At 42.0% G+C, this 27,784-nt stretch overlaps 3 protein-coding genes and 1 long non-coding RNA gene across 8 annotated transcripts; 2 read left to right on the forward strand and 2 right to left on the reverse strand.

Annotated features, from left to right (window-relative positions):
* Positions 1-502: 502 nt before the first annotated feature.
* Positions 503-8,257, forward strand: LOC147797729 (uncharacterized). The gene is made up of 4 exons (XR_015426870.1): positions 503-602; positions 3,650-3,792; positions 5,471-5,557; positions 6,617-8,257. It is a non-coding gene; the product is annotated as an uncharacterized LOC147797729 (long non-coding RNA).
* A 1,193-nt stretch (positions 8,258-9,450) lies between these two features.
* Positions 9,451-15,135, forward strand: LOC110976808 (anaphase-promoting complex subunit 13-like). 3 transcript variants are annotated; one of them, XM_087142584.1, is made up of 4 exons: positions 9,451-9,627; positions 11,485-11,595; positions 12,469-12,652; positions 13,422-15,135. In XM_087142584.1, the coding sequence occupies exons 2-3, from the start codon at positions 11,497-11,499 to the stop codon at positions 12,595-12,597; spliced, it is 228 nt and encodes a 75-aa protein (XP_086998710.1). In that variant the 5' UTR covers positions 9,451-9,627; positions 11,485-11,496; the 3' UTR covers positions 12,598-12,652; positions 13,422-15,135. The 3 variants fall into 3 exon arrangements, with proteins under 3 accessions (XP_086998710.1, XP_086998709.1, XP_022086110.1); XM_087142583.1 differs by having other exon boundaries at positions 9,457-9,627; positions 11,482-11,595; positions 12,469-12,695; XM_022230418.2 differs by having other exon boundaries at positions 9,464-9,627; positions 11,482-11,595.
* Positions 15,136-15,913: 778 nt separating this feature from the next.
* Positions 15,914-18,610, reverse strand: LOC110976807 (potassium channel subfamily K member 2-like). The gene is made up of 2 exons (XM_087142473.1): positions 18,147-18,610; positions 15,914-16,515 (listed from the first exon to the last, which is right to left on the reverse strand). The coding sequence occupies exons 1-2, from the start codon at positions 18,589-18,591 to the stop codon at positions 15,914-15,916; spliced, it is 1,047 nt and encodes a 348-aa protein (XP_086998599.1). The 5' UTR covers positions 18,592-18,610.
* Positions 18,611-19,671: 1,061 nt separating this feature from the next.
* On the reverse strand, positions 19,672-26,784 carry LOC110976824 (uncharacterized). Of its 3 annotated transcripts, none has more exons than XM_087142240.1 (5): positions 26,272-26,784; positions 25,207-25,260; positions 24,130-24,372; positions 22,256-22,744; positions 19,672-21,832 (listed from the first exon to the last, which is right to left on the reverse strand). In XM_087142240.1, exons 2-5 carry the CDS (start codon positions 25,238-25,240, stop codon positions 21,222-21,224), a joined length of 1,377 nt encoding a protein of 458 aa, XP_086998366.1. In that variant the 5' UTR covers positions 25,241-25,260; positions 26,272-26,784; the 3' UTR covers positions 19,672-21,221. The 3 variants fall into 3 exon arrangements, with proteins under 3 accessions (XP_086998366.1, XP_086998365.1, XP_086998367.1); XM_087142239.1 differs by having other exon boundaries at positions 25,207-25,267; positions 26,272-26,783; XM_087142241.1 differs by having other exon boundaries at positions 24,130-24,437; positions 25,207-25,267; positions 26,272-26,782.
* Between the last annotated feature and the right edge of the window lie 1,000 nt (positions 26,785-27,784).

Genomic DNA, 27,784 nt, shown 5'->3' on the forward strand with positions numbered 1-27,784 from the left:
TATTAAGTTTAATAAAAGATCGAGCATGGGACAGCAGAGTAAATATGGGGTGGAATCCCCCAACACAGTGACTAGATTGCTAGATGGTCCAACACATGAAAAAAAAAAACCTACTCTCTAAAGGTCATCAGACTTTACTTCTGGTAGAATTTCAAAAGATGATTATGTTATGCTATGAAATGAAAAGCTCACATTGTGCAGCAATAACTGACTCTCTTAAGAGCCAATTTTCTTCAAATAGTAGAAGTGGAGATTGTGCGGGTCTTTGCATCTGAACGTAGTCTACTCATTGAGAAACGATCTAGACCAGGTTTTGGCTAACGATCAATAGTGTCATAGTTCAAGCCAATCACAGTGCGCCAACAATAATGTAGTTACACGCGACATTACACATGCGCGGCTCACTGCGTTGAACTTTAATTAAGGGAGAAATAAACAGATGTTAAAGTCATAATCACTGCCTCACGGGAGTCCCGATTGTTTATAAAAGGCGAGTCTGTACATTCCAAGACACAAGGACCATCGGTGACCTGAAAGAAACCGGTTTTTCCTGCGCAACAATCGACTCTTCCTTTCGACAGTGTTCCATTTTAATTGCAACGGTAAGTTTCTTTCTGTTCAATGTACTCAAACGGAGTAGAATCATTATTGCATTTTCTAAGAATAATTACATTCAACAAAAGAGCATTTTAAACTTTCACGCCTTTGAAACTCGTGAAGGTGTTTCAAAGGTGGAATGCGATGTAGGACACTTTACCCACCGATAACAGATGACGCGTATTCCACCCTGAGATGAGGTGCACCCTCACGGGCAGAAAAAAGACAGGCTGGTGAGACTTTTTTTTTCCAACCGGGTTACTACACGCATTCGACACCCACGCCATGACCATAATACATCCCAGCATGAATCAGTTGCTTGTAGTCAGAGCGCCTTGCGCATAAATTTCCACGCCTACGCTGTGAATTCCTACCAAAGAACCGTTCCTGCTCGAAGCGGATAGTCTCAGGGGACGAAGGACGGCTTCATTGCATTCAGTTTTCCACCGACGGTAGAGCTTCTTGCTTAAATTGTAAAAGAGGGAATGGACCTGATCCCTGTCCTGAATGAGCTGGTCCATTTTGCCGTTAGTTTACACTGCAGTTCTGTACCCGTTTCCTACACCCGTAACGATACATCATGGTATTATGTATTTGTCATGGAAGCCCCTAGTACGGGACAATCTCAAGCTAGCCATCCCAGAAATCACGACTGCTGTGTCCTCGAACTGATAAGGCAGTCCTACAAGGTTAAATTTATTAATCAGATTCCATTTGTTTTAGATCTCTCATCCAAAAAGAAACCAATTGATTTACAAAGCTATGGGTAGTGTCTGTTAAAGTTGGACCAACTAATTCGGACAAAAGTACCGTGGCTTAACTGGGGAGGGGGGCGCCACGGGGCACATGCTCCCCGACCCAGCGGATGTCTGTGCCCCCCCAAATGACCCCCCCATTCGAAATCTGTTAATAATCTTTGTTGAGTCTGTGTAGCTATGCAGCTATAGCTTATTTTCTTATGGTGACCACTTGAAAATTGTGTGCACCCCTGATGCCCCCGGCCGGACATTTAGCCAAAGTTAAGGCACTGGACAAATTTAAAGAAGCAGTAACAGGCCAGTGTAGGTATAGCCAGAACTGTCAATTTGCTTTTATCTGGGTGGAGCATGACTAATGTTTTTTCACCTTTCGATGGTGGTGATTCAGGAGTAATTAACTATGTCTATTTTCCAAACTGTGGCTTTGTCTTTGCCAGCGGGTACAAGCTAAATTGTGGTTTTGCTTTTAAGAGAGTCCCATTTCTAACTTTAAGTTTAGCACGAACTTGCGGGCTGGATTACATGTCTCTGGTTACTTTTAAAATTAAGGGCTTAGATTCAGCCGAAGACAAACCTAGAGACAATTAAAGGTGATCGCAGAGTTTGAGAAGTAGCACTGACTGTGTTATGTAAATCTCAGGCAAACTCCCCGAAGTGAATCATTTTCATACATTGTCAAGAGCAAGTGGGATCTAGTCAGTAGCGTATCCTTTGCCCAATTCACAGCGCTGTTGTCGTTAATTAAGCACTTTTTTTCCTGTAGTACAAAAAACCCTGCTTGAGGGTAGGTTTATTTCACGGCAAACATTTGCGCATACAGACCGTGCGCATACAGACCGTCTCTGTGCTTTTCGCGTGCCTTTCTGCTGTGCATATTGCTTACAAAGTCTCCATTGAAATACGCAGAGTCACTGTTAGTGTGAATTCATGTGCTTAGCAACGCCTTGAATTTAGGCCCAGGTCTATAGGGAGGCAAAAGTGATTTTTTTTTCCTAACACATACTCTCCCATCGGGATCAGGTCAACTCGGACCCAAACCAACTCGGACCCATTCCAACTCGGACCCATGCCAACTCGGACCCACGACCATCTCCGACCCACAACCAACTCGGGCCCACACCAACTCGGACCCACACCAACTTGGATACACCTCGAGTCAACTCGGACCCACTGAGTCTTATAGGTTATGGTTGCACTACACCAAAGGGGTCCAGACTACTCGACCGTTTGCCAACTCGACATCGGACAACTCGACAGTCGAGTTGTCTCAACGGCGAGTGAGCTTTCTAATAATTAAGTACAGGCGATTTCAATTCCTAAAAAAGATACGTCAGAGGGGAAGTAGTCCATAGACGCTTGCGCTATCCATAGAAATTACAATAGCGCTGTCAGGCCTATTCGGATCGTCTACGTTACGCAATTTTGGCCCTGAACAGCGTGATATGTTATTTGATTACGCTGCGATGTTAATTAATGTGTACACGCTTCCTACCTACGCGGTTCAGTCCGTAATCTTCTGCACGCAGGAAGCTTTCTTAATTTTTCTGACGTCATCAATCTAGATGCGAGTCACGCCTGATCAGTGCACTTGTGCGCGTTTCACACGCCAACTTGGCCGCCTGCAAGGTTCCAATATGTTCTTGCGCTATAGGACAATTATACGTGCCCCGTGTCCCCTCCAGCTCTACTTACAATCCCTATGGTGCTATCAGCCTCGAGCTGGAGTGCACCCTCTTCGGCAAAGAAAAACCGTGCTGGTAAATCATTATACGAATTTGTCAGTCACGAGCCCTCAGCGCCCAACACCATATATCCAACGCAGAGAAGCCTGCAGGTGCACGGACTGAGTTCCTGACAAAGGACCGTTGTCTCTATGCAGTAGCGCGGCCTCTGTTGTTCCTGCTCGAGGTGGATTTCTAGCCGTTGCAAAGCAAAGCTTCATACGACTCAGTTTTCTAGAGCTGAGGTCTAGGTCTCCAGTCCACTGGAAGTACGCGGAGACGCGCAGGCAGTAGACCTAGCCGTAGCTCTGAAAGCCTGTTTCGGACACAGCCAGTGTTGGACTCTGCCGTAGATTAATTGCACGCACTGGTTCGCGCGCAAAGGGCACACAAGTATCTGACAGACACCTTGAAGTTTATTTCTTAATCCTCTCATTTTCACCACACTGAGATACTTGTAGGCCGCTGACATCATATTGTGGTTGGCACGATAAAATCTTGCTTGCTGCATAAAATGCATCTTCATATTAGATTTCCCTGTGGAGAAATTACTGCCTTCTGCCCTCATTTCAGCATCATGAAGTCAGTCGTTTTCATCCTCTTGGTCGCTGTGCTCGTGGCTGTTACCTGTGGGAACGAGGAGCAGGAGACCTTAGATGACTTGTACGAGGTGGCAAAGCGCGGGAAAGCAGCACTTCGCGCCAACCCCTATTACCGTAAGTATAGAAGTGGGAACTGTACGAGGAATAAAGCCACAGTTAAGTAGGTTAATTTGTCTTGTCCACAAATAATTTTGGTGTTTTTTTTTTACTACGAAGTAGAGATTTTCAGCCGTGTCCCAAAGTAATTCCCTCAGGCCGACTTGCTGCTGCCTTTCTTGTATTATTCCTTGCATTTGCGTTTCTCTAACATTTAGGATTGGTATATAGTTCAGGAAAAATCTACCAAGTTACATAACTTAAAGAAACGCTTACCAGACCAGTGGAACAGATTTACTCAATAAGGTAAACTCTCATGGGTACTTATGTAGAGCCTGAAAGTAAACCCCTGATATCGCGCTTCCGGAACCCTTGGATGGGAAACTGAATAATGGGCAAAGATTTTTGAATATTATTTCGTTCAGTTACTTCTTAAAAATCCAGCTCGAAAAGGGGCTTTGAAAAATAGTGGCTTGTATATCAATTTATGCAAAACGCAAAATCACCTGATCTAATAGAGAAATATCCTGCCAAAAATTGACCCATCACTTCCGAACATTTAAAATGTACGAAGCACAGTGCAATGCGGCAGTCTCGGTTTGAAATATTACGGCAGTCTCTAAGTAATAGCCGAAATAAAAACAAATCAAAATACTTCACTCACTGTTAGACTTTATAAGGTAATAATTTAAATTTAGCAATGCTATTCTACTTTTACGAAAGATCCTAATATTTTATCTAACCTTTGATGACAACAACTGCGTGATTTCAACTCGACAGAATCTGGAGCCCATCGACTGCAGGTTGGTAAATCTTTGCAACCTTGTACAGTGTTGTTTTCACGAATGCACGGGAAGCGAAAACCAAACGTGCATTAACAAGGATACCTAGGTACGATATCGCCGGACGTGAAAGGTCGTTAATAGCATTCGTTTTTGACCCATCTCCAGGTGACTTTTTCTAAATGTTACTTGAGGAAGACAAAGGTAAAATTCCAACACGAGTGTTTCATGGGGTGGTTATTCTTCCAAAAATTATCGAACGTGATTGGACCGCCCAATGTTAAATCCCCATAGGCAGACCGTGCACGGGTTCCGGAAGCTCGCTGCGTGACATTTTACTTTCAGGCTCTGTTCAACAGAACAGTGGCGTACCCAGGATTCTGAGCAGGAGGGAGGCAGTGAATGATGCTAAATTATGGGCCTTTACGCGACTTTGGTTTTGAACTGCTTAGAGGAGACATGAAGTTCAAGGATAGTTGTGATCAAAAGTTTGCAATTCTTGATGAAAAAGTACTGAAAAAAGGAGAAAAAGAAACAGTCCGTCGATTCTTGGCAATTGTTGGTAGCTAATCAGCTATACGGTATCCACTTGATTTCATATGGATCTGATGTTTTTATTTATCTGCCAGAGAAGAGAAACAGTTGCCAGGGAGACATGAAGTCAAGTTCGACTGCAGTACATTGCAAAAAAGATGTTCAGTACATAATAACTATTAATGCAAAATCGCGCCTCTCGTGTGTCTCACGCAGACTTAGTGGTGCGTTTTTAATGAAACGTCTTCAGGTGTAGAGTTTGGCGTGGTTAAACTGTGACCCTTTCAGAAAAATCCTCGTGAACTAGTATGATAATGAATGGATTCTGCGTATCAACAACCATGTAAGTGTTTTCCTGCCACACTTGTTTTTTTCTTCAGGTTGCATAAATAAATTGACTGGTGCCCAGTGTGTCTGTAACAGGTTGTACCGCAAAGAATCAAGCAAGCACCAGACACTCTGTTTCGGTGAGTGGACAAACTTGGGGGGGGGGTTTCTTTTCTGAATATTCGTCTTCATCTATGTGACAACTTCTCCTCATTTAATTAACCCCAACCGAAGTTAAAGCTAGAGTTGTAGCCCCATGGAAATGCATGTTTGGAGGTTAATCAAAGTGATGGTTATCGTTAGTATTGTTTTTCATTCTCCGTTCATTATTCCCCCTGTTCGTCAGCGTACAGGAGTGGCACGCCCGTTTGGCAAAAGTGATATTTTTCACCCTTGTTTTTCTCCAAGGCAGTCCTGCACTAGTCCTCGTTTTTTTCTTATATATGTTGGTCTTGTTTGTCTCTTGCTTGATCGTTCTTCGTCTTTTCTATTGATTGACTGTTTACCTGTGTGCCTCCTTTTCCAATCTTTATTGATCCTTCTTCATAGGCCCTATATATTTTGGATATAGTTTTATTGCATGTAATATTGCATGTTGTTGCCTGAATAAATTAACAATAATAATTGTACACTTGCGCTAAGGTTTAAGAACAAACGAAAGCACCCCTAAATGTTTTCAACCTCAGTAATGGCGTATCCGTGAATTGTTATATTAACACGCCCACAAAACGTAAAAGCACAACACGTACAGGAAGTTGTGACCTCACGGCTATCCGTCTTAAGCAGAAGCACCCCCTCAACGGTTGAAAAGAGCCTTGTTGGCCAGCAACAGGAGGGGGCAGTGAGTGCAGAAACCAATGTAGTATTGGGATTTTCTTCTTGGAATGACAAAATTTTTCTCATTATGAAAATGTCCATTTGTATGAACAAAGCAAAACACACAATGAAACAGTGAAACAAAAACTGGACGTGAAGAAGCACGTTCTACACAGTTCAGCTTGATAATTTTGGCAGTTTATCTCTTGCCCGTCCCTAGCATTTTTAGTTTTAACTCCACAAACACTCCCTCGTTTCCCGAATGGGGCATCCCATAATATTTACAGTCTTTATGTCACTGACTGTTCCAAGTCCATAAACGATTGCAAGTTAATTTAAGTGAAAATAACCCTTCATTTGATTTTTTTTCTATCTTTTCACAGGTGATTAAATCTCCAAGGCCGCAGAATGTAGCGTGTCAAAATCCAACTCACTGCTCAGAAAAAAGGAGATATACCTGTACAGTATTAAGCTTTAATTATATAACCCTTAGGCCCACAGTGACAGTATTTGTATAGTAGGTATAAATAAGTTGTAAACAACGGCAGATCCCAAGAAGGAGACGACGGAGGACATTTACCCCAATGGAAAGAGCCAAAAGAACATTTTAAAATTAAAGATAAATTTTTAAAGAAATAGGATGTTTGCTCTATTACCTTTCTTTTTCTACCTAAAGCGTGTAAAACGCCTCCATGTAGCCCCCCTGAAAAGGAAAGCTACGTGAAAAGAAATCCAAATGTTTGTCCCTCCAAACAAGTTCACCCCCCCCCAAAAAAAGGTTCTGGGTCTGCCCTTGGTGGCAAACGCAATTCAAACGTGTCACGTTGAGTTCGGTGTTGTGATTATAGACGAGAGGGGGCGTTTTGCGTTCGTGGAGCATGACGAGCTAGGAAGGGATCTATTTCTAAAGAACTTGTAACAAGTTCTAGTAATGGTAAGTGTTCGTGTTGAGAGATTATCAGATGCTTTATTCACAGTTTTCCTTATTTTTACGGGCTCTATAATTTCAGAAAAATGAACTGACTCTGAATTCCAATTGTTTAGTAATGAATTCAAATAAATCCTTTTTCACGAGCGGATCCACAAATGGATTTGTCTCAAAACTTGTGACAAATCCATTTGTAGATCCGTTCAGGAATCTTCGTGAATACTTCAAATGCTTGAGGCCTCTCTAAATTGATTTGATTCAAAACGAATTTCAATCGATCCGTCGCGAATTATCAATATTGCGAGTCGTCCGTATTTTCTGGCTAAAAGAGAGGCCTTTTGGCTTTGTGAGCAGGCTTAATATTTCTCTTGTGATAAAATGTACAAAAAGTTTTAACCGAGGCTCGAGTTACCGAGAGTGAGTAAATTGCAAACTTTTCTTTGTCTTCCAGTAGGCTTCGTCTCAGGCTTCAACTTTTTTTTAATAGCTGACTTCGAAGCTGTAAGCGCAGTAATTAGTCTAATAGTGCCACAAAACATCAAATAAGATGCAAGAGAGCCAAAAATTACAGTAATCCAGTATAATTTAAACACTTCAGGCCCACAATCGGGAATTGGTTTTGGGAACGAAGCCTGCGACAGAGTACTGGAAAATACACCATGCGATTAATTTAATATAGATTTTCGATAATTATTACTTTTGTACTCTAAAAGACTCACGGGTCAGAATGCATAACCTGGACTTCGTGTCCCATTGAGCTCGATCCTTTTCCGGGTCAAAAGATTATCTTTCCAGATCAAAATGAACTGGAAAAGGGACACAAATTGACCGAGAAGAGGATCGTTTGTCGACTTGGAAAAATGGTCAGGCTAAATGGGACACAGCTAGTCAGCTACCCAGGTCAATCTGACTGGCTAGAGTGGTACATAGAGCGAACATAAACTTCTCAGACGTACATGTATAAGGCACATCCGTGTCAACTGAGCACCCTATACCTGTACTGTTTCTGGATGGACTGGATAATGTCGTCTGGTCAATAGCCACCTGTAAATAGCTCAGACAGATGCAAAATAAATATTTAAAAAGGTGAAATTTCTGGGTGTTTTATATCTGCTGAATTTTCTCTTTAAAAGTATGCAATTACGAGTGCCTCGCCATTAATTTGAAAAGACTTCGCCAATTTTGTTTTGATTTTCTGCCAAGAATATTCCTGACATCCCCCATCAAATTATTTCACCTGCTTTTCCCAACCCACAACTCTGTTGAACTCCGCAGTGCAATATACATGTACAAGAAAAAAGAAAGTTACTAGCTTCGGCGAAAGAAGCCTGGAACACATTTTTGAAACACAAACAATAGCGGGCCTACTGGGAGTAGAAAAACATCTTTCTTATCCGGGTAGGAAACCAAGACGTAGTCTACATTCGAACCTGGTCAGGTGCAGATGCAGGAGGTGGGGTGAAAACACCCCCTGCTCTGAGACCCCCCCAAAAAAAGATATTTATATAAAAGGCTAAATGGGTAAAAGTATAAAAGAGTAACTAAAGTTAGTGCATCAATATTCCAGCAAGCTAGTTTGGATACGGGGTGTTTCAAAAAAGTATACATTTAGAACGTTGTCTACAAAATAAAGGTTTTAATAGTTTCCAGAAATCTTTTGTCATGTATCGCTTGACCAAGGTTTCTTGCTTTGTTTGCCATCACGTTGATTGTCAGCCTATATGCATGGGTGAGCACAGAAGTGAAAGGGTTAAAACAGAATTATACAGATCATGCCTGCAAAGTTTGGGTCTGTGCTTAATTGTTTTCCCCAAATTGTAACAATGTATGCCGTCTAAAATGTTTCATAATCGTTTCCGCTTGTCTGCAAAAACCTGAACCCCGTCCCAGCGGAGAAATTACTGGATCCACCCCTGCTGGTGCACAACGGAATAAGATGAAAGAAAAAGATCGAGAGTTCGACTAGAGGTTTACCTTATGAAGTGATGGACGTGTGGCGGAAGCGTTTGAATTTACCTACCAGATCTTTAACAGCGCCCTCTGTTAGTGTATGCCGCATATCATCTTGCGGCTGGAAGCAACAAAAGGAAACTCAAATAGAACAAAGAAAGTCCGATAGGAATGGAGTCGTTTGAAGTAACAGTGGAACTTTCCCATCCTCAATCCCCTGCTCTGAGAAACAGCCCTGCTTTACATGCAGGATGCGCTCGGAACCGTCAAAATGCCTATTTTATGCTGGACATAGTGCCAGTCTATGGTTCAAGTCTGACATGTCTGAAAGTTGGACGTCCCGCACGAAAACCGTGATACACTACCGAAGGGCAGCAGTCTCGATGTGAAAATAATACATATTTATTTTGCCAAGAGTGCTACAACTTGAGTACAAGTACAATCACCGTGCACGAAAAAACACCCTGTTTAGAAAAACCACCGGCGTACCACTGATTCGACTGTTTCCTAGTACAGGTAAGGTCTCTGAGCATTTGGAAAGTGAAGTGACTGTAAAGAAAGAAGTTTGCATACTGATTCCACTTTAGCGATTGTGTAAAATGGCTCCCTAGTTTTCAGGTTTTGGGTGTTCATTAGTTTCCTATAATAAAGGAACCAATTAATTTTATTTGAAACAACTTATCTAAACAAGTTGTTGATGATGTCCTCTTTCATATCAGAAAGAAAAGAGAACAGGGCTTTTGGTTTTGAGGGAAATTTTAGGGTAAAACGGCAGCATACATGAGCGAATTTAGTCTGGTTCCCTGACCTGGATGGACATTAATTTTGTTTTGCTGAATCTAGCCGATTCAGCAAAACAAAATTAATGTCCACACAAGAAACAGAATAGCATGACCTGACTGAGACCTAAGTCTGACTGATTGGCTATCTTTTGCCTAACTCGGGTTACAAATGTTTGGTTTTCATGCTTAAACATTGTCAATATTTACCTACATGTAAACTAGGCCTGACAGGATTGAGTAGGCCTACTGCTGGTTCCTTAAGGTCAAAATGTTAGCTATTGTGAGAAAGTGGACTTTGTTTCCTTATTATAGGAACAGGTAGCCCCAGAATGGGTGCCAGTCTGCTGAACTCCCATATCCTTGGCACCATAATGGTCAATCCAAAAAGTGGAGACTCCACCAAAACGCCTTCATTGAAAGCCCTTTTACATGCATGGATCACTCACCCCATCAAATTACCAATATTTTAATATAGGTGATTTCCAGCTTGTAGAAGTCGCCAAAATTTTGGTATCGATATGGGCCATTTGTTTACTACTGTGATTGAGTCCCAATTGTTGACCAATGCCTAACACAGTCTGAATCTGTTTGGTCTGAGAACCAGACAGCGTTATTACGTAGATCCTCAGAGCATGACATTGCCAAAGAATGTTGATAAATGATGAACCAAAATATACGATGTTTGGGATCGAGTGTAAACTCGTTGCCAGACATAGCTTGGTGTGTGGCACGCACATATTTCGCTCATCCAATCCCCATCCCGCACAATGACGACGCAAACCCTTGAAAATACATACATACACAAGGCTTTATTACGAGTGATACAAAGTCACTGGTAAAACAGCAGTTGGAGTCACCGTCTCTTAACGCTGTCTGGTTCCCACACCAAACAGATCCCGACAATCGTGAGTTAATCACTGTAGTAAATGAATGGCCCAAATCGAAACCAAATGTCACCGACTTCTACAAGGTGGAAATCGCCCATATTAACATGATTAATGCATTAGTTGTTTGATGGGGTGAGTGATCCATACACGGAAAAGGGATTTCATAGAAGGCATTTTGGCAGAGTTTTCACTGTTTGGATTGACCGTTATGAGGCCAAGGACACAGAGGGAGTCCAGTAGACTGGCCCACAGTCTGGGGCTAAGGAACAGGGTGCTAAAGGTATTGAACACCCCAGTTTGGACATGCCAACTGTGTCAACTTGCTGTCTTCATTTAGGCTAGCCCCACAGGTAGGTCTGTGAATGGCTCTCTCTGTCTCTTCCTGTCACCATCACAGGCCTACTTCAAGGCGTAAGTTTAATGCCAGGCTGAAATCCAAACTGCAGGAATGTCACAAAATTTGAATCCTAATATCTTCTGAAATGAGAATGACTCAACAATTTTACTTACGCTGGCGTATATAAGCAAGCACATATTTATTCCCATATTCGCAAGTACCTTTTTAATGAGAAAGTAAGTGGCGCAGAATGCAATAAGACATTGTGGTGTGAATTTGGGATTGTCAAAATGCCAACTTATTAATAGTATAACACTAACGTGAACATTCAATCAATACCAGTACATGTACTTCTCATTTGCAGCAGTCTGTCATTGCCATGGATTCAGAGTTTCTGCCAGATGGTCGTCTCCTAGACATTGTCGACGAAGCTTGGCGGAAGGAGAAACTTCCACATGATGACATTGCTGTCCCCCAGGTGTGTTAAACCCTCAGGCACCTGTTAACTGACAGCTCGGGCCACATCCTAAATATTCTTTTATGGCTGCAACCTGGAGAAGCATGTTCCTATAATTTGTTGTAGCCACAGTTTGGTGACTTCCAGTGTTATAGGGGGTCCAGCATAAGTCCCTTCCCAAGACTAGTCACAAGTCTGTTCATAAGACCAATCATAAACAGGGTGAGCAATGACAAAAGAATGCTTTTGTCAGAGTTCGTTTGGATAACTCATTTATTGGATTGAGGCTGAATGACTTGTAAGGGACTTTACAGGGACTTGCAGGGACTTGTGATGGACTTAGCAGAGACTTGTAGGGACTTGTGATGGATTTGATGCAGTGCTGCTGTGTACATGTATAGTGCTTTCAAGACAAACTATTCAAACCTAACATGTCACTCTCTCGGGTAATTTACTGGGAACCTTCCTCATCCTTGCAAATCTAAATGCCATGCAGGAAACCCATCTTTGAATGCAAATGATCGGAAAATCTGTGCAACATTTCAAAACTAGGTAAGCATGTAGGGGAAGACTGTCCCCGTTACAGTGATTTTAATGCAGAAAAATTTTTTAGACCCAACCACTCAGCAGCCACATGTACAAATGCTGATCATCCTCCAGCACAATTGATTACTTCCCTCATGGTAACTCATGCAGTGCAACAATTTCAAGCATAGGGTTAGGTAGCTCAGCTGGTAGGGCGCTGGCACCATGTTCCAGAGGTCACCGGTTCAAATCCAACTCCACTTGATTTCTCTGTACGTCTTCATAGTCAATTAATGTAACTGCACAGGTGCTTGTTTAGGATTTAGAGGACATGCATGTCAAGGCTAATTGCCGTCTCCTCCCTCCCAGGCTGAGCTTCCGGATGTCTTTGCCGATGACGGCATGTCAGCAGAGACCATCAAGGAGCAGGAACAGAAGTGGACTGACATGGCCTTGCAGAATCTCCAAGATTCACAGGGTGGCTCCCAGTCGTCATGACTCTCACTTGTGCCTCCAGGTACCAGCAATACTTACGCTGACTTCGGTGGACATGGTAAGACATGCTGGCGGAGATCCATCAAGGCCTAGTTAAAAACGTACGTTAGTTTCCAGTGCTGGTTTTTTGTAATAGGAAGGAGGAGCCCTCCCCTTTCGTTTTAACTCTAAAAGAGTCAGTTGGGCTGTAGAAACTCTTTTTTTTTAACAATAAAAAGCCCAATTCAAAAACTCAGCAAGGTCAGATGTGTTGGGCGGAATTCTGCATGGTTTGCACCAGTGAAGTGTTGATCCAAATCTTGCTCCCTAACTACGCAGCAGTGACCAAATCACCCAAGCACAGGAGTTGAATGCTTTCAAAGCAGTTTTTAGATCCTGTTTACTTTGAGCTGAGGTTTCAAGTCAAAGTACGTCATGTGGAGGGGCAGGGTTAGGGCTGTGTTGTGAACGTTTTCCCAACCATAGCAATGCCAAATCATTGCTGTAAAGACACATGTATATTCAGCACATGGTTTGTGCTTTTCCTATTAAAGTATACTCATTGTATGATTTATGAGCTATCCGGTTCGTAAGTGACTTCGTAACAAAGGCGGGCGCACCACAATTTGCAAGCTGAAGTTCCTCGTTAATTTCTGGTTCCATGGTTCCATGTTAACGGCGATCAAAGCATGAACTCTATATGCAGTGCATGTGCAATGGGTGTGATTTAAACTGAAGTGGAATCACACCTACGAACCGGATACAAAATTTGTTTTTTCAAATATTTTATTATTTTTTTTTAGGAAGTTTCATTCATATCTGTATCTCTGGTTTGTATATTTCCACAGGAAATGGATGGACCACACGAGTATCACTGAGACTCTGTGAAGACGAGATGCTTGGATGCCTGTCATCAGTGCCGTCCTTCATGCATTGCCTTGTGGAACGGGGGATGGGGCTAAGTCAAGGTGACTTGCAGCCAAGCCAGGCTAGGATTGGCTGCGTAAAGTAGGCAGGATTGACATTTGAATGGCTGTGTGCCCAAGCTCAGCTTTGTTGTGGCTGGTCGATGTTCATCTAGAGGCACTTTGATCTATGATGATCATCATCTGTTATTGATTATTTATAAAAGAAACTTACACCATCGAGAGCTCATCATATCCACGGATTTATGTATAAAACCTGTACATGTAAAACACAACCGCAACATCAGCAACCGTCCAGGAAAACTGGTAGAAGCACTTGGAGAGTGCAAAATTTGACCAATTGTGACAATCTGATCGATCTTCTACCAGCCTAGTGTCTCCTGTACTGTCAAGGAAGTGAGTGTGTATAGAGCAGGTGCATACTTAACGTATGTGCACCTTGGCTGTTACATAATTCATTATTCAAAAATTAGCCAATGTACATGTAGCTACGCGAAATGTATATTTGAAGCTGCATTGAAAGGTCCATGCAATGTAATTTTTTTTTCAAATGAAGTCCTTTAAAATGCTTTTTTGAGTTCCATTGAACCCAACTTCCAATTTTTATACTGCCATTTGAATACATTCAGCAAAATATGGGACGGAGGGGTACCCCCCTACATGTCCAATCCCTATACACACTCTATATTACTGTTACCTAACATCCCCCCCACGTCTAAAAAGAATTCCTGAGATTCCGATCAATGACCAAAGGGTACTCCATCCCATACCTTAATTCAAATGACTTGTACAGTCAATTTTCTCAATATCGGTGTAAAAATTGGGGGGGGGGGGTGAATTACAGGCCCTTCTGCCCTTCTGGGCTCTTATAAGCACCTCCTCACCCTTTTTTGTTTTGAACCTTGGATTGAGCACACAGACAAACCCCTTTTTTTTACTTTGAGAGCCCCAACTAAAAAGAAAATGTCTCCACCACTGGGTTTTCCCATGAATTTCACCTAAGGTGCGCCATTGTCAAGAAGCTAAGTTGTACATTATTTTGTTTGGTTCTTGGGAAAAAAAGTGCAGTCGTCTCACCCGCTCAGTTGCGGAGCTTGTCATGGTTTGCTGATTCAAATATAAAGTAATCTGCCACCTGTTCCTGGAATATTTTTTTTTACGTTTGTGGGGAAGAAGTAAAATTAGGTGTTTGCTGTCCTCCCACCATTTAAGTGCAACTGCTTTTCCAGAATAAAAAAAATGATTGCCGAAATGAAGAGTACCCAGCTGCCATCAGTAACTGACTTTGGCTTGTACACTGCAACATTCCCTGTCTATTTCCCAAATGTCCGCTTGCAATATCAACCAGTACATCAACTGACGTATATTTGAAACACAGAAATCGTATCTTATAACTATACATGTACTCTAAATATGGTCAGTATTTTCAATATTCATAAACTGACAGCAAGAAAGTATGTAGGTCCTCGAAAGTGTGCCATTGCTGAACACGGTTTTTGCGGTGTTGCTTTTAAATAATGGCTTCAGCTTCTTTATTTGTACAAAGTACTTTTACAGAATTCACCCTTCTAAGCGAGAAAAGAATTCCCAAAGCTTTGCAAATAAATGACGGACACAGTTCCGGTATTAAAAAAAAGACAGTTTAATTTCCTTTTATTAAGGTTCATTTCAAGCATTCTGGTGATTAATCAGCCTCTGAATGATACATGTATGATATGTAACAATTCAACCTTTAGATTAACAAAACACGTTTAATACGGCCTTTAAATTTGGCTACGGTTTCACAGGAAACATGCCAAAAACATGTGTAAGGCCTACCCGCAACCCTGCAAACTGTGGAATGCTTGCATTCCTGGCCAGTGGCCTTCAAGTCACGTTGCATGGACGCGTGCGTCTTGGCAAGTAATCCTTTTGGCCATAGAGACATTTAAAGCTGGGGTGTACCAGTTGCATATCGCTTGGTGCCACGAGAGGGATTTAGGCCTTTAATGAATCAACTGTTTGGACATTTGCGTTCACATTCCATCACTGAATTTGATCGTGACCAGTGAACAAGAAATGTACAAATGTATTTTAATCACAGGTTCTGCCCTCACACCCACGTATCTTCATAAACACTGTACTCAGTGCTTGTCCCGAGAGCTGATAACAAAATCACAAGCCTACTCGGGTGGGACCCGAGCTTGCCGGGTCGGCTGGCCGACTGGTCGGCTGGTCCGAGTCAGATATGGCAGTGGGTATACCACCAACTATTTCAAGATTTACTTTCAAGTGATCTTGAAACAGATGTAGAGGCAATCACCAGGATTGTATAATATAATCTGCGAAGATACAAAGTTCAAGTTCTGCACAAATATTCGAGTCAAAACTCTTTACTTCTTCAGACTTTTATAAAATGAATTTCATCCAGAATGTTAAGAATTTCTTTGAGTGATGTCTCCTGCAGCGTCTCCCAGGTTTGTGTGCCCACTTCGCCTGATCAGTCTTTGCTTGATCATCATCAGTCGAGTGCTGTCCATTGTCTCCCGCATCCTCCGCTTCTGGGACCGCCACACCCCTGTGAAGACGATGGAGATCAACGCCATACCGACGAAGAAGTACAGCATGACCCCGACCCGGTACGCGGTCTCCCCCAACACGGTGCGGTACTCCGGCGGCAATGCGGCGTGCGACGGTGTTATGTCCCCAAACCCGATCGTGCTGAGCGCGACCAAGCTGAAGTACTGTGCCTCAAGCAAGCTCCAGTTCTCCGTCCACACGAAGATCAGCGCGGGCACCAGAATGAGAAAGAACCACATCACCGCGGCCGTGGCCAGCACCGCCAGGATGTTACGGGTCCGCCCAGACTTGATCGAGGCAACGCCCTTGACGAAGACGCTGCGGCACTTGTTCCACAAGACTTGACAGGTGCTGCCAATGACAGACAGCATATAGCCGTTGAGTGCTATGCCGGGGATGGCGTATACCACGCAGAATATCTGACCTCCCATCGACTTTGGTGTAATCCAGCCGAAACCTGTAAAACCAAATCTTGTCCAAAGTTTATTGGAAAATTAGTAGAAGTATTTCTGTTTAATTGGAGATGACGTCTGTTCCATCCCCTACATTTTGGCCTCAGTTTAATTTTAATATTGCATTTTTCTTTCTTTGTTATTAAACTAATCTCCATATGTGTACGGTTTTCGTAGCATATTGTTGTGTGCTCCTTTTTGCAAGCTTAGAAACATTTGAGAATACATCAGTCACACTACAGTATGGTAGGCCTACTCTCACTTGATTTTCTTATGATTTGTTAATTTATATTAATTTTTCATGGTTCAACTCCGGTAGCGTCGTAGCGTATCTTTCAAAGGGTGCAAGTTCACACTCAAAACGTGTTGTTGGCTTCCCCTTTGAAAATGCATGGTGTATAGCCAGACTTAAACGTTTCGCCGTGTGTCTCACGTGCAGGTACACGCACATACCTGATTTGCATATAGTGTGGACATTCCTTTGTTCTCCTGTGGTTAAAAGGTAGACCACGCTTTGAAAGATGAGGTCTAATTTTCGAAAAGTTGAACCACTACATCTTGATAGTTGGAGTATAGGCAAACGACTTTTCAAAAGGTCGAAGTACAACGATTTGAACTACAACGCTTAAAAGTAGAGCACGATGCTTCAAAAGTCGAAGCATGACGTTTCCTGTCCATTTTAGAACACCAAAAAGAGTTCAGGGATGTACTTTTATATTAATAGGCCTTGCAACATTTTAGTTGAAATTCCAATTTGGATTTTTGTTCTTAATATTTAATGCATGTTCACAAATCGTGGTCGTTTGGGTACCGTTGTATTTATTAAGATTGTACGAGTTTCTAAATATCAAATGAACGTCGTCAAAGCTTCGGAAAGAAAATATTCCGTAATGATTTGACGTTGACGTATAAGTCCATAAAATGCACAAAAATGACGATACTTTCCGGTAACAGCCTTTCCACTTTTAAATTCTCAAACTGCAAAAACGTACTGAACAACTTGCATTTGTTACTGCCTTTGAGCACCAATTCAAGATGTAAATATTGGTATCCATTGCCTAACAAGTTTATTGAGGGAATTTTAAAGATTTGTTATCTCTTTTGAACACCGCGTTGTGAAAGTTCGTCACTTAAAATTCGCTGCTTGAGGACATCTTACATATGTAAATAACAACTGACAGAAACTACTAATGAAAGGAAGACTTCTGGGATTGAATTCGTCTTGTACTCAAATTCCATCCACTGTGACACAACCAGTTTGCACTGTGCGTTATCCTGGGATAATTTTCAGGTATACGATAAAAGAGAACAAGTGAGCTTTGAAAAGAAGACAAGTGAAAACAAAAGTGACTCGCCGTTTTGCAGCGAAATTATTCCTTAGCCAAAAATCAGCTAATTTTGCAGGTTTCCTCTGCGGACGTCGCAAGAGTTTCCTGTCGCACTATGTGAAATCTCGCCCTTGGGTTAGTTTTCCGACCATTGCTCACAAAACAATGCCACTCTACTCAAAACCTCATTCAACCACTTACTCACTACTCAGATTCCAGATGATGCTAACTCGGTCTCTCGACACGTGACGGAAATTGGAGTCCCCCAAAGCAGCTCCATGTAAGTCCCCCCTACCCTTTGGACTTACCCATGGTTGTAACCACGGTGTAACAGAAGACGAACGCATTCTGGATGGTCCACGTGTCCCACAACGGGGCGTCGGGGTCGGCGGGCAGGTTCAATCGAGATCCCCATACCGCCCTGATATCTCGAAACAGCTCCCTCATCACCTCGACGTTGATCCCGCACTCGCTGTGATTGGCGACGAAGCAGCGGACCTTGGTTCGCAGTTCTCGCTGGGCCAGCAGACTGGGGTCTCTTTCTATGTGTATGAAGGCCACAGAGCCCAACGCGATATACACCGATTGGGTGATAACCAAGAGAAGTGACTTGACCCAGACTTTCATACTGACTGGGGAATGCACTTCGATTCTTGACAGAAACCTTCTAATCCCGCTGGCAAAAAGCGCTAACAAACGTGCAGGAACTGCCTTTCTTACCAAAACATCGCTGAGCTTGACTGGGAAGAACATCACTCCTTACGGCCGATTACCTGCCTTTATTTAAGCACTGAATCATTAAATTAGCATTCAGACCATTGTATACAGCCAACTCAGACCCTGTTGAGATTAATTTTTTTTGCTGGTATGAGCTGCCACTAATACCTTTGTTTTCTTCTCGCACGACTTGCACGTATTCGTATGCGAACCGTAGTATACCAGATTCGCATTTGGTCGAGTAAAGGTTCAATCAACTCTCTGCAGGATTATGATAGTGCGGACTGCACCGACTGCGTATTGTCATAAACGTGGTCAGATAGTATTTCGCCGCAGCGAGAAAGTAAATAATAAAAATAGTAAAAAATTTCAAGTGGTCGATATACGCTTCCGTATTAGCTACTGACTACAAAGTATTGCTGGCTATTTTTACTCTCCTAATCAACAGCAATACACTCTAGTCTGTGCATGTACGTACGCAGGCGTTTTGACCTGCGCCATTGTTCGAATAAACTCTGTCTGATGAATTTCTTGACAAAAATTGCATCAAACAGGGCAGTAAGGGCATCTGTGGACAGTGGACATGACAACGGGCCTGATTGTTTAAAACGGATCCAGATCGCAGAACCGAGCTTTGGAATCGTTGATCGAGTTGATCTGCGTGAAAAAAACAAAGCAAAACAAAACAAAACCAAAAAAATAAACAAACAAACAAACAAACAAAAACAAAAAGCAAAACACAGGCCCTGTCTGTTTACACGGTACTGGATCGTGGCCAGCGATATATTGTTGGTTTACGGACACCAAAACCCGCATAGTTGATGGTGCGAACCAGCGGTAGGATGGACTGTTTGAGGTCCAGATCCGTGTGCACACACAGACTGAAGGAGACGCAGATAGCAGGTGCACGAGCGTCTCCTTGAACGTACAAGGCTGGGGATGTGAGTCCAATGATTGTCCGAGGTTGTGTTTGGTTAGAGCATTACTCAGTGTAATCAAAATTTGTCTCATTGATTGAAGTATGCACAAAAATTGCAGTTGCTCAATTTGGGAGCCTAGCCTATGCATCTTGGTGTCGGATGCTGTTGTTGAAATCGACATCACAGACGAAATGGATAGTGGGTGTTACAAGGTCAGAAAACATTTAATCTTGTGAGCCTGCAAACACGATATAAAAGAGGAAACTTCAGGATAACAACAAGATGATTCAATCCCACAATTAGTCAAGATGCAAGGTTTTTATGTCTATTATATTTCAGCAAGTTTAGAAAATATTTCTGTTCATACCCAAAGTTCAGCTAAATCGGTCTGGGATGTCGAAATAAAGTTTCCCAACATTTCTTGAAAAAAATACCAACTTAGCGATTAATATTTCTTACGTTTCGTTTTAAATCTGCATACAAGAAATTTTGCAAAACACGGATTAAGCATAAAATCAGACAAGACCTAAGAGGTTTTCCCAACATAGCACAAAACTGGACATAAGAAAGAAACTGAACTAGATTACTTCGGCAGTTGACACCACTGGCTGATTTAAACAAGAACTCACCAACTTATACGGATTGGGATATTATAGTGTTAATTTTCTAAAGATCGAATTTTAAAACTGATAGCCCAAAAACATATGCCTCAAAGGCTCCTTGCAACTCTAAAATGTTGATCTTAAACTTGAAACAAAATCTAATCATTCTCTTGACAGTTTCTCTCTCATATCCAGTTTTGTGCTATGATGGAGAAAAAGGTAAGCCATGCTGAGCTCAACCAAAATTGCCGATTTCCTCAGAGAAATGAAGACATTTGCCTGCAACAATTCTCTGTGAGGTATTAAATGTCAAGTGCAAACCTCCCCCATAAGACTCGGTGTAACATTCATTGATACTGGTCTTAAGATCACCCATTAATGCATAGCTTTACTCTGCCAAGGACATGGACTACTACAATAACAAATTGTAACGGGCAGTTTTGCATTTAGAGCAAACACCTTTGCTGACCCTAGATGCGAAGTGAAAATTGAAACTTTCAAAGACAAATCCACTGAGACACGAATTCATGAATTGAAACAAACATAGAGGGGGGTAGGGGACACTTTCCTCCTGCTCCACCCTACAAAAACGAGATATAAAAAGGAGAAAATAAAGAAAAAAAACAAAAGAAATAAAAACAAAAGAAAAGGAGATGGAAACCACAACTTCGCTTTAAAAACCCAGCAATTGACCCCTTCCACATTTAACCATTCATCAGGTGATTGCTGATAAAAAGTGATTTGCCCTTGGTCTCTATACGCATGTTTATCACTGCTTCCGTATCTAGCCTTTGGGTTGGGGTAGCAACTAGAATTTCTTTCCTAAACATTCATGATTTGTATTATATCATAATTTGTGGGGGGGTTTCGAGAAACATACACACACATCCTAGTTGAAAGGGCATATTTCGTTCAGTGTGTCCAATGCAACTATTTCAACCAGCATAGTGTCTCTGACAGATTCTGTCACCATAACGTAAAAGGATAAATTATAGTAGCTTGTTCATATTCTTAATAACATGTTCAAATTCTGGGTAAGATAAACTGTTTAAAACGAAACTTTCCTTACTGACAAAATATAGCGCTTGCTACAAAATGAATGGGGATACCCAGGTTTCTCTTGGGTAGGTCAGAACGGATACGATCACTTCTTGCGGTATATCTTGACATCATGCAAGTCGGCCACTGCCAGCTGGTGCCCATCCACTGTGAATGTGATTCCGTAAGGGTCGTGCAGATTCTTAGCCACGCAGCTGATGAACCGGCCTCTCAGGTCGTACTGATGAATGTGACCGCTGGCCAAGCGCACCGTGCTCGCCGCGATGTACACGCTCAACCCGTCGCTGCACACACCCCTGCAGCTGTGCACCGGCTGGTCGTTGATGCGTGGACGGATGGTGGTAACTATGTGACCATCGGATCCACCCACTAAGTGCACCACCGCCTCTTTCCAGTCGCTGACTGCTATCCAGGCGTTGCCAATTACCGCCAAGAAGTGGGGTTTTATCTTGACTGGTATCCTGGAGACTTCATGCATACCGTCGTGGGTGATTTCGGTCACCACTTTCCCCTCGCAGTCGCCTACAAGGATGTTATCATTTCCTTTGACTGCTACCCCAAACAGTTTCACCTGTGTCTTCACTTCCGGTTGCACTGTTGGGAAGTCACCGATGAATGCCAGGTCATTTCTGTTGTACACTTTAATGACTCGAGGTTCTGAAATAATCCATCGGCCTGGTATTGCTGCAACTTCATCTGAGAGAACCGGAAAGTAAAATCCATATCATATATTATCTTGGTTATACATGTATTTATCGTTGATTTCACACAAATTACTTACAACGATACAGTTATATTTTGACCCATTGGACACCACCGTTATTTGGCGCCCTTGAAAGTTAGTTTATCGCCAACCGTTAACAATGTTTACTGATTATCTAGCTGCCACATCATTAGGAAGACATATAAACGTGTGTAGACCAAACAAAAAAGCAAATAATAAAAAAGTTAAACCAACTAACCACACCTCTTGCAAGAGTACGAGAATGTACCGACCCAATACGCTGATAAAAAACAATTGTCATATTGGCTGTTAAATTATTGGCACATCCTTCAAAGCAAACTTTCATTTAAACTGGCCTGGAAATCCAGTTGATGTGCATAATTAATGACTCATACTTGCTTTAACTGGGTCAATTGTTTGCCAGCTTTTCTCCCGACGGTCGTAGATCAGAAGTCGCTTGTTTCTCCTGTCAGTGACTGCAATCTTATCCGGATCAGCTGCGGCGATACCCCGTGCACCTTCAAACTGCCCACGCCCGGTGCCTTGAGTGCCGATGGTTTCACACCGCTCCCAAGTATGCTCCATCACCAACGCACCAAGATCGCCTGGGGTGTCACCGGGTACAAACCTCGGACGAGGATTTTGGCCCCTGCGATTTTGCCAAAGGCTTTTTATACAATCGATTACCGGTTTCTGATAGTCTTCAATCTGCTGCATCATCGGCGTGAACACCTGCTCAAAATTCTGCCCGTCTTCCTTCTCAACCTGAACTTTCTCCTGATTTTCCTGACCAGCTGATCCGTTAAGCTGAGTCTGCTGTTGCTCTTGTGGGGCATGGGCACTGTTGTCATCTTGGCCTGAGCTTTGATGATCTACAGTATCAGCTGAAAAAGGTAAACCTTTATTACATTATGGACATACGGGGGGTCATATTGCAAACTGCCTAAACTTTGAAAAATCCACACCTTTAATGACTAATCAATGCATCTTCCATCAATCCATTTTTAAAGAGGCTATTGTGCTGTAGCTGTCTCTTGGACCACGACCAGCAAAATGTTGTTCTAGGCCTCGGGGACCCTACCTTGTATGGAACGCCAAATGTACCAAAATATGACGTTAATCGGTGAACGTAGTTTGATTATGTCCTCAATCTGTTATGTGATGTTATCACACAATTATGAGTTGACAAACCATAACTTGATGTTGTCAAACCATTATGCGATATTGTCAAACCATTATGTGATGTTGTCTATCCATTATTTGAAGTTCTTAATCCATGATGTTAAGTTTCATTCCACTAGGCCTATGTCACGTTGCCAAAGCATTATGCAATGTTCTTCACCCATTACGTTATGAAGTCGAGGCATCTTACTTCGTGTAGTTAATGCATTACGTGGTGAGCCATCCCTTTACATAGCCTGTGTCGAATTATGTAATGTAGTTAATCTATTATATGAAGTTGTCAGCGAATTACGTGGTGTAGCGCATTTACCATTCAGTGTACACATTTCTTAGCTTCTGTTCAAATCTAGCTAGATTATTTGACAGTAAATTTGATACTCGGCAAGTGTTCACGAAAACAAGACTGAAGGTTTAATTGTGCGGCTTGCCATAGATGTTATGCCAAGATTTTCTGAGAGTTTTCCCCAAGCTGCAATGTATTATTTTCCTACAGACCTGCAGTATTAAAAGGAAAATGAATAAAACTCAACAAACAATTATGAACAAGTATTCTTTTATAGGTGGTCGAGTAAAAGTGGTGAACGGCCTTAATAACTCTATCTCAAAACCGTAAAGTAGTCCCAGGCCCTGGGGAGGGGGATGCAAATCCTCAACTAAGCTGACCATGCATAGATCTTTTGCTTTTTGTTTTGAAAACAGCGGATTTATGATGTTGTAGCTATAGTTTTAGGGGGGTTACAGTAAATTCCCGCAGAGGGGATTGACCAAGGCGAAAAAAATATCGAAACGAGCAGGAATTATTATTTTTTGACGCAAAACGTTCAACTTTAGCTCAAAATCTTTTCTTGCCTCAAAAGCAGACCTTTTAGTCGCGTGGGGTGTGAGGACACATCTCATGCACCACCCCCTAGTTACTGGCCTAAGTCCCAAAGACAAAGAATCGTTGAGCTTGTTTTTTATTTGATTTCTTCATAATAATATTTAAAAAAAAATCAAACAGGTTGGTGATACAGAAAAGAACTGTGTTCAATGTGTGGATAGAAGCGTAACCATATGCTACTTCAAAATATCCATTACCAAACCATACCTGGCAGCAATTTCGCAAGATCACCTCTGCCAACTTCAGTCAGTGCCGTCTTCAAGGCCTCAAACTGTTTTTTTGACTTAGTCCGTCGCTTCCATTTCAAGAGCATATTGAAGGCTCGTTCGTATATATTGGTGCCGTCCGAATTGATCTGCCCCACTTCATCAGCAGAGATCTCGAGGTTGATGGCTAGTCGCTTCCATTCGTCAGGTGCAATATGTTCAGCAAATTTGCTCAGTAGCAATTCTTTAAATGTAGGAGTCAAAAACACCAAGAATCGATGTTACTTAGGTCAACCTCTGACTTGCCATCTGTTGAGCGATTCATACAAAATAAAATAAAACGGTCTCATGCTTATTTTCGTCTGCAACGTGTATTTTACCAGCGTTTTGAGCACACAAAGTACCATTGATGAGGCATATTAGGAATATTTCCCACGTGATTTATGTTATAGGTAGCAATAATTCTAAAGACAATGAAGTTCCTCGAGTCATCATTTTTGACTTAGACATTGAGTAAAAAACAGTTACACGTAAAGGGGGGAAATATCGTTTTTTTCTTGTTCTTTACCACACAGTCCAGAATGTAAACCAGCCTTAGATAGGAATAACAGTGCATAAATGAGTATTGAAAGTCATGCTGACAATTTGGCATGAACATTGATGCGTCGTTAAGTCAAAAAAGTAAACTTTCACCCTATGTCAGTGAAAATGCACTTCTGGTGACTGAAAATCAGAACAAGACGAACTTGTGTGAAATTTCCTCAGCCGAATAGATCGAGATTTCACAGGAAGTGGTTCTTTTTCGATTTTTTCTTTCAATTTAAATTGAGTAATTTTCAGTCTACATTATCTGGTTCTTAATTTCAATCCCTGGAAATTACAGATTATGTGCCTGTTTGTTTCACAAGGATCTTGATTGGGATCAGGATCCCAGAACTGGTTCGCACCATAAATTAAGCGGGCTCTAGTGTAAGTGAACCAACAAGAGATCACTGATCCTGATCTGGATCCACATGAAACGAACAAACCCCAAGATTACAAAATCGATGAATGTAACTCTTGTCACACACATACCAACCTGACACTTCCTTGTCGCGTTCTCCCTCTGCCATGTTTTCTTTGCCCTGCGTTTCTACACTCTAACCAAAACAAATTCAAAGCTTTTGCTTTTACATATTTAAACCATTGTATACAGATAAAAGGAAGGAAAGCTTGATTTGCACGTATTCAAGCAGATACAGTGTGAACACATTAAAAGTGGGATGCTGCATTTCAAATTTCCGATTTTTTAAAACACCCTCATTTAGATGTTATGGTTTTTTTTCCTTCTTAGAAGCTGTTCTGTCTCAGTTGGTTGATAAATAGGGTACTGGCTGCAGGTAGTAGATAAAAATTTCACATTGACGATTTAGGAATGTCTGGTGTCATGTCCACAGGGATGTACTTTCCAACAATCCTCCCCAATAATCACCATTTTAGCGCGATCAAGGGAACAAAATCAAAATTTTCATATCTGACAAAAAACAAACAAAGTGAAAAAGAATGTTGCCTATATATGTTCTGTGAGACTGACTGAGAATCTGACTCCAGTTTCCTGAAGTTTTCCCCGATGAAAAGCGTCCCTCTTTGGGTAATATCGACAGTAAAATGATCAAAAGTGGCTTTGACAACACATGACCCAGAGTTCTGGTCAATGTGACCATGGCGATTTTAGAGCGTAGCCCTGTGTGTAAGGTTTATCAACGCCATTGTCAGTCTAGCCCGTCTTTGATGAAAACCCAATCAGATTGGGACACAAAAACCTCAATGGGCAGTTGAAATTGTTCTAACAACATTGAAATGGTTTGCCCGTTCAACATTGAAACAGCGTTGCCACGGCCCCCAAATCCATGCACCCCGGTGGACAGAAACAGGCAGACAAATGAACGATAAAGCAGGTAATTTGCAACATAAGCATAACCACTTCGAATTCACCAAGATGGCAGCTTGTTGAGAGAAGTGATTCATTGCAACTCATCAAACTTTTCTGGACAGAAGCAACGGACACAAAACTGCTTCACCCATGGAGTTCTTAAAATTTTTAGGGACCGTTATACCCAAGAAAAGCCTGGGCCATGCAGGCTTAAGTTATTAACAGACTTACCTTGAGCTCAGACGGATTCACAGGTAGGAGTCAGTTGGCAAAACCTATCATTCATATCATATAGTTAGAGCCGCTGAATGTAAGGTCTTGTGGCAATATGGCGCATGTTACATTACTTCCTCAATGACGTTGAGTAATATCAAGAAGGGTTTTTTTTTTACGCGTTACTGAGCATAGCTCAATGCCAGGTGAATCGGCAACGGGCCACTGCTATCGAGTGCTATGTGCATGTATACCTCATGTGTTCCTAGTGGCATTCCATTTAAATGGCAAAAGTTTTCTGATATAAACATATGCTGTAAATAACTTCGCATTTTGTGGAAATGTTATCCAATGAATAAATTAATGATATACGTGTATCCCGGCATGCTGTGTTTCCAGTCTCATTCGTGCGACACTAGCAGCCTGCTAATAGAAAGGTACCCTGGCTTTGTGTGGGACAACTCAAACAGAATGAGAAATGCGTGTTTCCCAACCCATGACATTTGTATTTGTCAATGTCTCGGCTGCACCCTCCCTTGCCCGATCTGCATAGACCGTGAGCTTCCGTACACAGCCAGCGTAGAGCCAACCTTGACTCCCCCATGGCTGTGTAAAAAGCAGACTTTACGTGGGCTGTGAATTTTAAACCGAGCTCCACTGACTCTCTTTGAAATGAAAATCCATGAATCGGGCGCCTGGGTTCATGTTTTGTTCAGCGGCACTCAATTGCACATAGGCCTACAGCAGAAACTGACGTCAGGAATCCCTCCCTTGAAAAATTGTTGCCCATTATTAATTTTAGAATAGAAAGCTGAGCATTAAATGCCTAACTATGTTCCTGTTTCACTTTTGGCCCAGAAATGTAAGCACAAATGTTTCTTGGGTACATTTGTGTGACTGTCGTATTGTTTTTGCTCTCCATCCATGTTATTTATCGACGTTCTTTTATACATGGGAGTAAAGTGGCAAACCTCCATGCAGACTAAACATTGAAATTAGACAAACTTATAAAACGCCTCTTTTTCTTGTAACAAAAAGTGTCATCATATGCTGCTCTAATGACACTGCAACGGATCATTTAGCCTATGTGCGCAGTGCGAATAATTTCCCTTTTATGCTACCCCTAGCGCTCCTTCAGATTAACTTAAAACCAATTTTTGTAGGCACAGGAAGTCACAAAAGAATTCATAAAGTTGTGTCTTGCCTGGAGAGATATTACTGTTTTAATGGTCATGATTGTAATAAATGTGTTTGTACGGATCAACAGAGTGAAGTGCACAACCATCAACATTGTGTCGATGTGCTGGTCATAACTAAACTATTGGTGACTATCAAAAAGAAAGTTAAAACCAACGTTGGCCAGAGTAAGACAGGTCAAATGTCGATCAATTCAGCATAGATCATCCCGACTGGATTTGTGTTACATTTAGAAATGTCCACCGCGACACTGGACGGACGTTGTAAAAGTGCACTGGGTAAGAACCGAAGAGCCTTGTTGGACACAAAGCGGAGATCGAACTGATCTGCACCC

This window comes from Acanthaster planci, linkage group LG10 (genome assembly GCF_054643075.1).
Source record: "Acanthaster planci isolate LZ-2023a linkage group LG10, COTS_SCS, whole genome shotgun sequence".
In the NCBI taxonomy this organism is placed as follows: domain Eukaryota; kingdom Metazoa; phylum Echinodermata; class Asteroidea; order Valvatida; family Acanthasteridae; genus Acanthaster; species Acanthaster planci.

Excerpts from the sequence above, each read along its gene's own strand:
- LOC110976824 (XM_087142240.1), bottom strand. The coding sequence starts at position 25,240 with ATGGCAGAGGGAGAACGCGACAAGGAAGTGTCAG. Across the intron at positions 24,373-25,206 it reads ACGCGACAAGGAAGTGTCAG|AATTGCTACTGAGCAAATTT; the intron begins GTTGGTATGTGT and ends CTACATTTAAAG. Across the intron at positions 21,833-22,255 it reads AATTGACCCAGTTAAAGCAA|ATGAAGTTGCAGCAATACCA; the intron begins GTATGAGTCATT and ends CGGTTCTCTCAG.
- LOC110976807 (XM_087142473.1), bottom strand. The coding sequence starts at position 18,591 with ATGTTCTTCCCAGTCAAGCTCAGCGATGTTTTGGTAAGAAAGGCAGTT. Across the intron at positions 16,516-18,146 it reads CACCGTGGTTACAACCATGG|GTTTCGGCTGGATTACACCA; the intron begins GTAAGTCCAAAG and ends TTGGTTTTACAG.
- LOC110976808 (XM_087142584.1), top strand. The coding sequence starts at position 11,497 with ATGGATTCAGAGTTTCTGCCAGATGGTCGTCTCCTAGACATTGTCGAC. Across the intron at positions 11,596-12,468 it reads ATGACATTGCTGTCCCCCAG|GCTGAGCTTCCGGATGTCTT; the intron begins GTGTGTTAAACC and ends CCTCCCTCCCAG.